We start from the raw sequence: 12668 nt of genomic DNA on the forward strand, positions 1-12668 counted from the left end.
TCTGGGTTACTTGCATAGATGTACTGCTTTTGTGGGTATTTGGTGCAGCCACAATAATTTGTGTTGGATCTTCAATGTAATAAAACTTCTTAATAGAAACATAGAAAAGTACAGCACAGTACAGGCCCCTTTGGCCCTCGATGTTGTGCCGAGCTATGTTCAAACCCAAGATCAAGCTATCCTACTCCCTATCATTCTGGTGTGCTCCATGTGCCTGTCCAATAACTGCTTGAAAGTTCCCAAAGTGTCCGACTCCACTATCACAGCAGGCAGTGCATTCCACACCCCAACCACTCTGAGTAAAGAATCTACCTCAGATATCCCTCCTATGTCTCTCACCATGAACCTTAAAGTTATGTCCCCTAGTAACAGCTACCTCCACCCGAGGAAATAGTCTCTGCCAATGTGCTTCAATTGGAGTATTAGCAACAAAACTTCCACTAAGCCACATACAGAGCTGTTGAGACATGGCCAAATGTTTAGTCTGAGATATCTTCCAAGGATTGACCTAAAGGAAGATGAGAACTGGAGAGGATTAGGGAAGGAGTTCCAGAGCTTAGGATCTAGGCAACTAAAGGCGCAGTGTCCGATGAAGGTTGGGGTTGCACAAGAGCATAGGATTAGTGTAGTGCTGAAATATTGAAGGATTGTAGTGCTGGATAAGGTTAGTGAAGGGCAAGGCCATGGAGAGATTTGAAAACAATGGTGAGAATTTAAAATTGAAGTGCTGCCAAGATGGGGGACAGTGTACATTACTGAGCACGTGATGGATTCGGTGCAAATTAGGACATCAGCGGCAGTGTTTTGGTTGAACTAAAGTTGATGGAGGGAGCATAGTGAGGGGGGAGGATGAGAGGACATCGGAACAAGATATATAAAATTTTAAAAGGAATCGATAAGAGTAAATGTAGATAAAGTGTTTGCTCTTATGGGGCAATCTAGAGTAAGAGGTCACAGCTGTTGGTTGAGAGGCAGTAGATTTAAAACTGAGATGAGGAAGAACTACTTCTTGCAGAGGGTGGTGAATTTATTTGCCCCATAGCGCAGTAGAATATGAATCGTTGAATGGTTTCAATAAGAAGATAGATATATTTTTCAAAAAAATAGATAAAAGGATATGGGGAACAGGTGGCAGATGGTTTTGAGACCAGGGAGAGATCAGCCATGACCTGACTGAATGGCGGAGCAGGCTCGAAGGCCTAAATTTGCCTGCTTCTGCTCCTATTTCTTGTGTTCCTATGAGAATGGCACTGTAACTTTGGATTTGTTGCATATGAAAATATTGCTTTGTCTTGAGTTCTGCTGTGATGACCATGGTAATAAGCTGTCCTGGTAAGTCAAACTAACAAATATTTCAGTATATTGTGTCCAAGAGAAAATAAATTAAAAATTACATTTTTTTTGTTTAAAAACATTGAAAAACCCAACCTCCACTCTGGACATAAATAGAAATTAAATTGGCTTTTGTTTTGTCTTTAGTGATTCTTCGAGTGAGTATTCAGATTGGACAGCAAATGCAGGAATTAATCTTCAGCCACCCAAAAGACCAACCAGACGGCGAGCCCCACGCATAATGAGCAGCTCAGAGGATGAACAAGATGATAAAGTTAAAGATTTGTGGAATCAAAAGCTAAAGAAACCCAAAGGAAGACCACGAAAGGTAGTTATAACTTTTAAATGAGTTTTTCAAAACAAAACTTGCCAGATAGTTTTGTGAATTAATGTACATCCTACTTTTGTACTGAGCCGTGCAAACCAGGGTAGGGTTCTGATTTTTGATTGGAATATTTCCTGCAGTCAAATAGCCACCTGACACTTGCTAAGATATTGCATGACAAATAAACCGAACATGGGTTAAAGTTTCTAAGTGCATCTGTGCCCACAGTATTTCCTTTGTGAAATTAAAAATGTTGAGTTAGTTCATTTTCTTGTGAATGCAATATTGCTATACAAGTACAGCAGATGCTGGAAATCTGAAATTAAAACAGTGTTGAAAATACTCAGTCCTGCTACATCTGTGGAGAGAGAAATAGCATTGTGGTTTCAGATCAGTGACTCTTCTGGGTGAGGCAAAAGCTGCTGCTGAAGGGCCATTAACCTGAAAAATCAATTTCCTTTTGTGAAATTAAAAATGTTGAGTTAGTTCATCTTCCCATGAATACGATATTGCTATACAGATGCTGGAAATCTGAAATAAAAACAATGCTGAAAATACTCAGGCCTGCTACATTCTACTATTGCTGGCAAGCCTATCACATGTTTCCACTCTTCTGTTTTCATTATGGTTTTTCTATTCCTGATAAAATTTGCTCGGATTATTTTACACCCTCATTTGAATGAGACTGTTCGGATGGAGTGCGACAAACAGGATTGTTTCCTGCATTAAAGAGCTAAAATACAGATGGCTAACACTAATGAAGTCTTATAAATTGGATCATTTATTTTGCTCATATAATATCCTGAGGGGTCTTGACAGGATTGATGTGAAGAGGTTGTTGTCTCTTAGGAAAGAACCTGGTGCTAGGAGCCAGTGCTTAAAGATAAGGGGTTGCACATTTAGGACGGAGATTAGGAGAATTTTTTTTCTGCAGCTTGTTACTCTTTTCAACTCTTCTTCAGAAAATGGTGGAAGCAGAATGTTTGAATATTCTTAAGGCAGAGATGGATCCTTGGTAAGCAAGGGGTAGAAGGTTATTGGGATAAGCAGGAGAGTGTAGTTGAGGTTACAATCAGATCAGCCATCATCTCATTGAATGGCAGAGCAGGTTCAAAGAGCTGAGTGGCCTACTCCTCTAAAAAGCTGTTTGTATGTTCATCTAAATCCTGTATCCATTAATGACAATGCAAATTCCCAATGTGCAATGTCGCACCAGCATATAATGTTATAGCTGGTGCTAAGAAACTATCGTTTTCAACAAATAAACAGTTTAAAGTTGGGGAGAGAATAGTCATGTGCACAATGGTGTGTCTCTGCAATTACATAGTTCTGTTTTCCTCCTTGCATTGCAGAGACCAAATCCTGTGCCAACTGGGGAAGGTACAATTTTAGAGGAATGGCATCCACCAAAATGGATCACAGATACAGTACCGCGCAGGTCACCTTATGTTCCACAGATGGGTGATGAGGTAAGAAAACAATGACATGAGATTACTATGTTTATACGTGAGGAAATGATCTCAGGTGTAAATAAGAGAATTTTGTGGAGATTGTTTGTTTACACAAAATAATTAAATTGTGTGTGTGCCCCCTGCCATTTATCTTAAGTGTTTTTTATTTATTTGATCTCCTCTAATGTCATGTCTACTAGGTATCCCAATTTTTCACATTTATACCTGTGGAATGATTCAGTATCTATTTGTGTATTCCAATAATTTTGTTAATTGTGATATTCTTTTCATCAGTGTTTTCAAAATTTGTGACCTTATTTGTAATTAATAATGTCAATTATGATCACACCCCCTGCTAAGAAAATAAATCTTTCCTACCCACCCTATTGTAATTTTGTGCGCCTCACTTTAATCTCTTTGCTTTCTCTGTTCCACAGAAAGCTACCACACCATTTCAAGTCTTTCCTCATACTAAGTTTCTGGCAGCATTTCTTGTAAATTTCTGCTGCATCCTCTCTAATGTGATTATATGCTTTCTATAATGGAGTGAGCAGAACTATACCTGGTATTCTTGCTGTGGCTTAATTAGTGTTTTGTACAGTTATGGCATGTATCCTATGCTTCAGCTAATACTGTAAAGTATGATGAAAACCAATGGTGATGTTCATTATTCACCCACAGAAGGACAATATGTTCAGTTTTAAAATATAAAAATTTGTTTGACAGAACATACTGTAGCATGACCTAGTATATTTATCGTTCAGTAACATTTAAAAATCATGCACTTTGGGCCATTTCAAACATTCCTGAGAATAATTTGTTTCAACAGGTTGTCTACTTTCGTCAAGGCCATGAGGCTTATGTTGAAGCTGTCAAAAAAGCAAAAATATACACCATTAGTTTACGAAAGCAGCCATGGCATAAACTGGAACTTAGGGTAAGAAGAAAGAATGAATTTATAGAATTAAAATTTGACATGAAGAATGCATTAAGAATTGTCACAATTTCTATGTTTCTGTTTTCTGCCCACGATCAGTATGTTTGTATGAAAGAGGAGTGTGTTTTCGTACCCTCTTGAGTGTCCCAATTAAATTTTAACAGCAAGCTTAAAATAAAGGAGGTTATTTATTATCTCTTGTTTACTCCAAATTTCGTGCAACGTTTCACTTGCTCATCTGGCACATACTTTTACATACTATAAGATTCAGGTGAAAATAATGGACTGTTATAGCTTATCTTAGTCTCTTTCGTGACAGACCTCTAATTTCTTGGATGAAGATGATGCTTTAGTTGAAATGAAGGCCTGGTATAAAGCAAAGGATTCTCATAAGCTGTGAAGTTTCTTGTTGTCTCATTTCCAGGAAGTTGGATCTCATGTGAACTTCATGTGCAGCTGGTTGAAGAGTCCTCTCTTTTTAGGATCTTTCACTTTCAAGGCTTATTACCTTTATTGCTTGGATGACTTGCAGCTTAGATGGATTTTGGTGGAACGTTGAGCTTGTAAAATGTCTCACAATAAGATAGCCATATTTATTGTCTGTTTTTAAACCAGCTAAATGCTGCTTGCATACAAATTTTCCAAATAAGGTTACTAATAATTATGTTGATTTATATATACGTCTTGTGTTATGCCTTTCAGACCTTGAGTTTGAGACAACCAATGTCTTTGTTTTGTCTATTCAATTTTGTTCCCCCTTTAGACAGGGGAGTAGTTTCAATCCACAGAGTCAGGTGACCCATTGGGCAGCCACTTTTGCAGTCGTTTGACATGTTTTAAAATAAAAATTGAAATTCACAACACATTGTATATAATGGCAAAATTTTACTAGTTAATGCTAAATAATGTATTATGCATGTGTAGCTTTATAGTATCTAGATGCTCAAAGATATTAAATATATCAGCTTTTTAAAAATTAAACTTTTTTGAATGTGGATATTTCATTACCACTGCCAAGTCAGGAATAATATTTTAAGGACAGCAGTTATCTGTATTTTTTTTTCTTGAAATTTGTGGTACACGTGTTTTTGTTAGAATTCTCACAACTGAAGATGCCAACTGGGGTGCACTTCTGGCAATCATTCTATACATATAACCATTGTGTGAGCATTAACCAATATCAATATGCTTGCATTTCAGTACCTGACATTGTATCACTCAATATATAATAGCTTTCATCATTGCTGGCTACTGATCATTTAGCCTACGATGCTGAAATTAGAAATGAAATAGAAAATGGAAATTACATCAACAGAAGGGTCAGATTTTATGGTGTTTCTACTCATTAGGTCATAAAGGCGAGTCATAATTTGTAATTGACAAATGTTTTCCTCCATTTGTTCATTGTTTTTAAATCTGATGGATCATTTTACGAGTTATGTTTTTACTAATGGGAGAAGTATCAATAAAATGTTATTAGACTATTAACCAGCTAAGTAGCATTTTGTATATCAAGTGTTGGCTGAGATTTGAATATGTTGAATCTATAACTTTCTACTATCAGGAATTAATTTACTTATCAAACCTGGGGGAATTTTGAACTTCTTTATGTTTTATAAACAGGATCAAGAATTTTTAAAAATTGTTGGACTAAAATATGAAGTTGGCCCTCCTACCCTATGCTGCCTAAAACTTGCCTTCATAGACCAGGATACAGGCAAAATTGTGGATAAGTCATTTTCTCTGAAGTATGTTCACTGTGTCTTAATATTTTTGGTTAACTGTTTTAATTTAACAAAATTGTACATATGAACATGATCTTAATAAGTTGTTGCTGCAATTAAGAACATGACCACAAATCCATTTTTGAGAACTGATATTCAGGAGCTTGTGAAATTATCCTTTGTTTTGAAGCTGATATTGATTTATCAGCCTTCCTTAATTCTTCTTCAGTGAGAACCATCGATGCATTGAAGTTAGCCAGTGCAACCACTGACAATGAGAAGCACAGCATTTATCTCTTTGCAAATTTAAAATCTACACGTGTGAAAAATAGAAACTAAGAAATGGGAGTAGACCAACTTAGCCATTGAGCCTATTCTGCCATTCAGTCATGGATAAGCTGTGACCTTGTTCCATATACAAGCTTTGTCCACCGTTCCCTATAGACTTTTGAAACTTGAAGCAGCTACAGAAAGCACCAAAAACGTGTAAAGTTTTAACAGCCAGAATAAATTAAACAGCAACTAACCTGCAAGTAGTGATAATTCATTTAAATATGCTGTTTGTGAGTGGGACAGTGAATGGGGTGACATTCTTTGTGTAGCTTAATCTTCTGTAGCTGCACATTCATTCAGAGATGGTGTCATTTGGTGTGTGAAGTTCCAAAATGGCAGCATTGGCATAAAATTAACATTCTACATAATCTCAGCTGCTTCCACATCTGGCAGTTGCAAGTGTACGTCCATTAATTCCTTTACCAAAGTGGCATTTGGCATTCTGGTAAAGGAATTGATGGGTGTACATTAATGGCATTAGGCACTCTGAGTCACAAGCGCGCACCATTCTGAAACTGCTTGTAGTACCCCAAAAAATGGGAGTTAGTCTTTGAGTCCATACCAGCAAATGTAAGTTAGACTATTTAATTCCGCGCTTAACCATGTAGAGGAAACAAAGTAAGGGAAAGTGAGATCTGTTTTACAGAGAATAAAGTAGCTTTTTAAAAACCTCCAATAATTAAAGTACTTAAAGTTTATTTATTAGCCACAAGTAAGGCTTACATTAACACTGCAATGAAGTTGCTGTGAAATTCCTCTAATTGTTACACTCCGGCACCTGTTTGGGCCAATGCACCTAACCAGCATGTCTTTCAAAATGTGGGAAGAAACCACAGCGCCCAGACGCAACTCACTCGGACATGGGGAGAGTGTGCAAATTCCACACAGATAGTCATCCTGGAATCAAACCCAGGTTCTTGGCACTGAGGCAGCAGTGCTAACTATTGTGCTGCCCCTAGATTTGAATGGAGAAGGTTTAACTTTTGCTGGAGTATTTGCAAGCTAGTGATTCAGCAATGATCAGTGATCTACCAATGTAGCAAAGTTTGTGGAGAAGCAGGGGAAATCAGACAGCTTGATTTCCTTATTTAACTGAACTGATGTGGACCCTGAAAACTGACATCTGATTTGTTCCACGGCATCAGAGAGTGTTGATAACCTCACCAATTTCAATGTTCTAGATTTAATATTTCATTAATACATTATCTGTAAAGTCCACTTCTATTTCAGTGATCTTCTCTGTATGCACTTCTGCTGGAATTAATGAATTTATTGTTATTTTTAACTTGGCTGTCTGTTTTAATTTTTCTTTGTTTTTGTTGTATTTCAAATCAGATAAGATGCAGAGCATAGGTTTTCACTGTGCTCCAGTTAATCCCAATCTTAGTTTAAGTACCACTCCCACCAACCCTCAAGTGCATAATTAGGGACAGTTATCTATTATCAACCTGATTGTTTTTTTTAAGGAAAAGTAGAATGATGTTGTTCTGTTTCAGGTATCATGACATGCCTGATGTGATTGATTTCCTTGTATTACGTCAGTTTTATGATGAAGCAAGGGAGAGGAATTGGAAAGCCAGTAAGTTTTAATTCTGTTTCCTTGTTTAAATCTGCTAAATGAATGTGATCTTGTAAATCTAACATAAATATATTTAGTAATGTTAAAGTCTGGAATTTTATTTCTGTTGTTGTGAGGTTACCTCGCACAGGATATTTGTCATTTGTCTGGAAGTTCAGCTCAAGATCTGCTCCACAACTTTCACATATGATATGATATAATCAACTTCCAGAAGGCCTTCCAATGACGACCTCTCAGCTTGGTTCTTCTGCACAACATCACAGTTGTGGCCATATTCAATTAATTCAGTCAGTCCACAATGCACTCATCTTTCATGAATGCTATTAAACATTACTTTTGTGATTTTTAACCTTGAAATTTATTGCGGTACATGTATGGATAAGGCTGGAAATGGTTAATTGTATACACAGTACAGTTCTTGAGAAATACCCTTTAAAAGTTTTTGCTTGGGTTCAGTATTTGTATCTTAAGATGATTAACCTGAAGGCGGTTTTGGAAAATAATTAATGTGCTCTTTGATGCATACATCTCCCCTAACAATAGCTAAAATTTCAGCCAGCGCTCCTCTTCAGGTTGAAGGGGTGTGCCTGATCTTTTGTTGGAACTGTCTCCTACAGGAATGTAATGGTCACATTTTTACAGGTTGTCACTTCCTACATTGGAAGCCTATAGTTGCATTTATTATAAATTGTTGAATATTTTAAGCTTGATATCATTCTGACCATAGATAATTATCACGTCATCAAAATAATTAATTTATCGTTTGTATTCCTTTTGTTGCTACAGGTGACAAATTTCGATCTATAATAGATGATGTTTGGTGGTTTGGCACTGCATTAAGTCAGGAACCATTCCAGTCAGCATACCCTGATAGTCATTTCCAGTGTTACACTGTTCGGTAAGTTGGGAGGGAATGTGGCTGGGTTGGGATTCTCCTGGCCCACTGCGCTGCTCGAGTGGTGCAGCTGGCTAGGAGACAGCAGTGAGGTTCACCGGTCGCATGCATCCCAGGCACTTTTTGTTAGTGCAATCAGCTCTGTGCTGGAAATTGGCACAGAACTGGTTATCATATGGAAATTTGACTTGCTAATGATAATCATGTTATTAATATTGAAATCAACTTTGCCCCCAAGCTGATTTCACCAGCAAAATGGGGCCAGCAGTAACAATGGGTGAGGCAAGAAACAGTTGAGAGGCAATCTCATTTAAACATAGAAGATACTTGGAGGGCTTGACAGAATAGAAGCTGAGGCTGGAGAGTCTAGAACTGGCCTTTATAGGCTGGAATTTTACTACCCTGCCCACTATGGGAGTTCAATCGGGCAAGGGATGGACAATGGAAAGCTCAGTTGACCTTGAGCAGGATTTTATAGTTCTGGGATGAGTGAGGCCATAAAATCCCACTCATAGACCCAAAATGGTAAAATAGGGCCCTAAGTGCTCTGCAGACTTGAAACTGGTTTCATATCCGACTTTTAGACCCGTTCTCAGGCGCCCCTACACGCACTCTGCCTAAAAAAAAATCAGCGATTCTGAGTCGTACTGCGGGGCTTAACATGCCTGAAACCCTGCAGCTCCGATCAGTGCCTCCAACTGCACATGTGCAGAAAAAAAAGATAGAATGCTGCCCCTTCACCACATTGCTCCTGGGCCAGATAATGCCTCCTCCGGCCCCCAAAGTCATTGCCTCACCTCAGTAACATTTCAGACCCCCATCCACCCATCCCGCTGCCACCCAGACCAATCATGGGCTCCTCCTCTCCCTTCCCCTCCACTGATCTCAGGCAGAGTGGCAGCGGACCCCCTTCCCCTCCATTGATCTCACGTAAAGTGGCAGCAGACCCCCCTTCTGCTCCACTGATCTCAGGCAAAGTGGCAGTGGACCCCCCACTGATCTTGGGCAAAGTGGCAGTGGATTCCTCATCCCAACTGATCTCAAGCAGAGAGCTGTCAGATACTTGGCACTTAACTCCTCACTAACTGGAGCGCATGAATTTGACTTGTATGGAGCATGTCTGTTTCGTGCTGATTCTGGATGGGTGAACGTGGTGATAAAGGGAGAAGTCCTGGTATAGTTGGATGTAGAGCCCATTAAGTCAATTTAAATACATGCAAATGCATTTAAATAGTTGTTTCCAGTGCGGTCCCAATCAAGGCCATTTTTGGAACTTGGTAAAGGGGAACCGGCGGGGAGGCAGGCACAGATCGTGCTACTCGCCTCACTCCCAACTTTACCAAGTTTTTTTTCTTGTGTTTTTATATTCAGTCTTGGAAACATTGACAATTTGCAGGGTGCATTTTTATTGCCACTTGAAGATTCATATTAGTAGTGACCAGTTATGATTTGTAGAAGGTTGATGTGATCCCATTTAAAACAGGGCTTAGGTTGCCTGAACTTGTACAACTTGTAAGCTAGTAGAGGAATAACTTTCCCAATCTATCAATAACAGCTTGCATTTATATTGTGCATTTTAACTTGGATGAAGTGCCATTGGACATTGTGCTATCTCAGTTGAGTTGGATTCAACTTCTGGAACAAAACACTGATACTTTGTCTCTTTAGCCACTCTTGTAGGAACTTGCTACTTTCATTGCATTTGTGTGATGAGTATTTCTAGGCTCCTTGAAGAAGACCCCTCAAGTCTGTTACGAATTGCTCAGAAGTTGCATGCAAACAGAAATATTTGGCATTCAATTAAACCAACGTTTTTATTCTGGTTTAACTTTTTTGAATTGTAACCTGAACTTCACTTTATTATATTTCTTCCCTATTTTCCTTTTTTTCTGGATTTGCCAGGCTAAATATTCCCTGATATGAGTGTGTCAACTGCCTACACTAAGGCTTTAGCCAGCAATCTACAAAGGGGAGGGTGAGCTGATGCAGTGCAAGTTCCTTTGCCTTTTTGGAGTAGGTCGAGATCAGTAAATCATCTTTGAGTAGTTATGGGTATAACACTATTACTCTGACATAATACATTGAAACTCTGTTATTGTAATAAGATTGTGAAAGAAATACTTAACCTTGGAGCAGCTACCATATGCTAGAGCACTTCACAGCAAATGCATTATTTTTGTGTAGTCACTTATGTAGGCAACATAATAGCCAATTTGTACCCACTAAGGTCCCAAAGACATTGAGGCAATAAATAACCAGTTAACTTGTTTTGTTCATTTAGGTTGATGGAGGAATGTTGACCAGACTATTAGGAGAGCTTCCTGCTATTTGAAAGGTCTTAGTAAATGCATGAAGTTGCTACCTTTTGGACAAAACAATATAGCTCTTCTCCAGATGTCACTCTGAAAAGCAAACATATATGCATCAAGCCTTGGAGTCAAGACTTGAACATACAACCTCCTTAGTATATATTTAATGGGAGTGAATATGTACTATCTATGATGAATAACTTGTGTGTCTCTTTTATTTTGTCTCCACAGCTGGGAGAATAATGAAATTGAAAGGCTCAGTCCTTGGGATATGGAACCTATTTCTGAAAATGGTAAACCAGCTGAAATCCTTTGTTTATGTTTAGCACACAGGCTCCACAAAATTATCAATGAGAAACAGTTCCACTACAAGGGGAGTAGAAAAAACAATAACTTATATTTATATTAATGTTATAAGACATCCTAAGTTGCTTCACCAAAGTGGAATTCTTCAAGGATGTAACTTGTAGAGTTGATAAAGGGAAGCTGCACGGATCAGTGCTAGGACTCCAACTATTCACAATGTACATTAATGATATAGATGAGGGAACTAAATGTAACATCTTCAAATTTGCAGATGACACAAAACTAGGTGGGAGATTGACTTGGGAGAATGACGAGATGCTTCAGTGTGGTTTTGACAAATTGAGTAAATGGGCAAATGTATGGCAGATGCAGTATAATGTGTGTAAGTGTGAGGCTATCCACTTTGGCAGCAAAAACAGGAAGTCAGATTATTTTCTAAATAGCTACAGATTGAGAGGGGGGGAATCTGCAATGAGACCTGGATGTTCTGTACACCAGCCACTGAAAGTTATCATCCAGGTGGTGAAGAAGGCAAATGGTATATTTGCCTTCCTAGAGAGGGGATTTGAGTACAGGAGCAGGAATGTTTTGCTGCAGTTATACAGGGCCTTGGTGGGACCACACCTGGAATATTGTGCATAGTTTTAGTCGCCTTTTCTGAGGAAGGATGCTCTTGCTATGGAGGGACTGCAGTGAAGGTTTAACAGACTGATTCCTGAGATGATGGGACAGTGCATGTGGACGGATTGAGTCAATTATGATATCCACTGGAATTCAAATCAACATAAGTATAACATTTTTTGATGTTGCCATACATGAAATCCCAAGCTTTTCAATTTCCTCAACTGTTCCACATCTCATTAAAAACAAACATTTCTATTTTGGATCCCACATCAAAGATCTTTACTAGCATCTTTAAAATGTCAAACTGAATTCTGACATAATGAAGCCTTTGAAAGGCAAGCAGTCAAATTGACATAATAACTCTTGAGAAATACGAACGTAGAACTTCATGGACAGAATTTTTTTTCTAACCTGCACCTATAAGTCAATGAAAGTACTCCAGCAGACTTGTTTTAACTCTCATTGACAGCTTAAAGCCTGTTTTTTTTTATTTTAAGGAGTAGGGAGTTTAAAAAACATTGCCATGAAACTGATTTTATCTGCCCTTCAAGAGCATTTATATCAATAGTTGAAACCCCCATAGTGTGGGTTAAGGCACTTGGAAATGTTTGAACTTAGCACTCTGTTCAAATGGCCTGACCGAGTCTTGGTTTTCTTCTGCTTATTAGCAGTGTAGATAGGCATCATGAATGACTTCCAGTATAAAATATCTCTGAACGGGTTGCTTGTTCATTTTGGTTCACACCAAACTATTGACTTCATCAACAAGATTGTATGTTTTGAATCTAATGAATTTTGCTTGAAGTTTGCCTTGCTGTGCTCACATGTAGAGTATTGGTAGGAGGCATATAGT

General features: G+C 38.3%; 1 protein-coding gene across 2 annotated transcripts in view; it reads left to right on the top strand.

Annotated features, from left to right (window-relative positions):
- LOC145353201 (bromodomain and WD repeat-containing protein 1-like) overlaps positions 1 to 12668 on the top strand; it is a 105765-nt gene that overhangs the window by 58403 nt on the left and 34694 nt on the right. For both annotated transcript variants that reach the window (XM_080203712.1, XM_080203713.1), the window contains exons 23-29: positions 1480 to 1660; positions 3010 to 3126; positions 3938 to 4045; positions 5669 to 5793; positions 7599 to 7681; positions 8468 to 8579; positions 11117 to 11178. In XM_080203712.1, coding sequence (XP_080059838.1) covers positions 1480 to 1660; positions 3010 to 3126; positions 3938 to 4045; positions 5669 to 5793; positions 7599 to 7681; positions 8468 to 8579; positions 11117 to 11178 — 788 coding nt within the window. The remainder of the gene's footprint in view (positions 1 to 1479; positions 1661 to 3009; positions 3127 to 3937; positions 4046 to 5668; positions 5794 to 7598; positions 7682 to 8467; positions 8580 to 11116; positions 11179 to 12668) is intronic.

Source organism: Carcharhinus amblyrhynchos, chromosome 15 (assembly GCF_965287045.1).
Source record: "Carcharhinus amblyrhynchos chromosome 15, sCarAmb.v2.hapA, whole genome shotgun sequence".
NCBI lineage: Eukaryota > Metazoa > Chordata > Chondrichthyes > Carcharhiniformes > Carcharhinidae > Carcharhinus > Carcharhinus amblyrhynchos.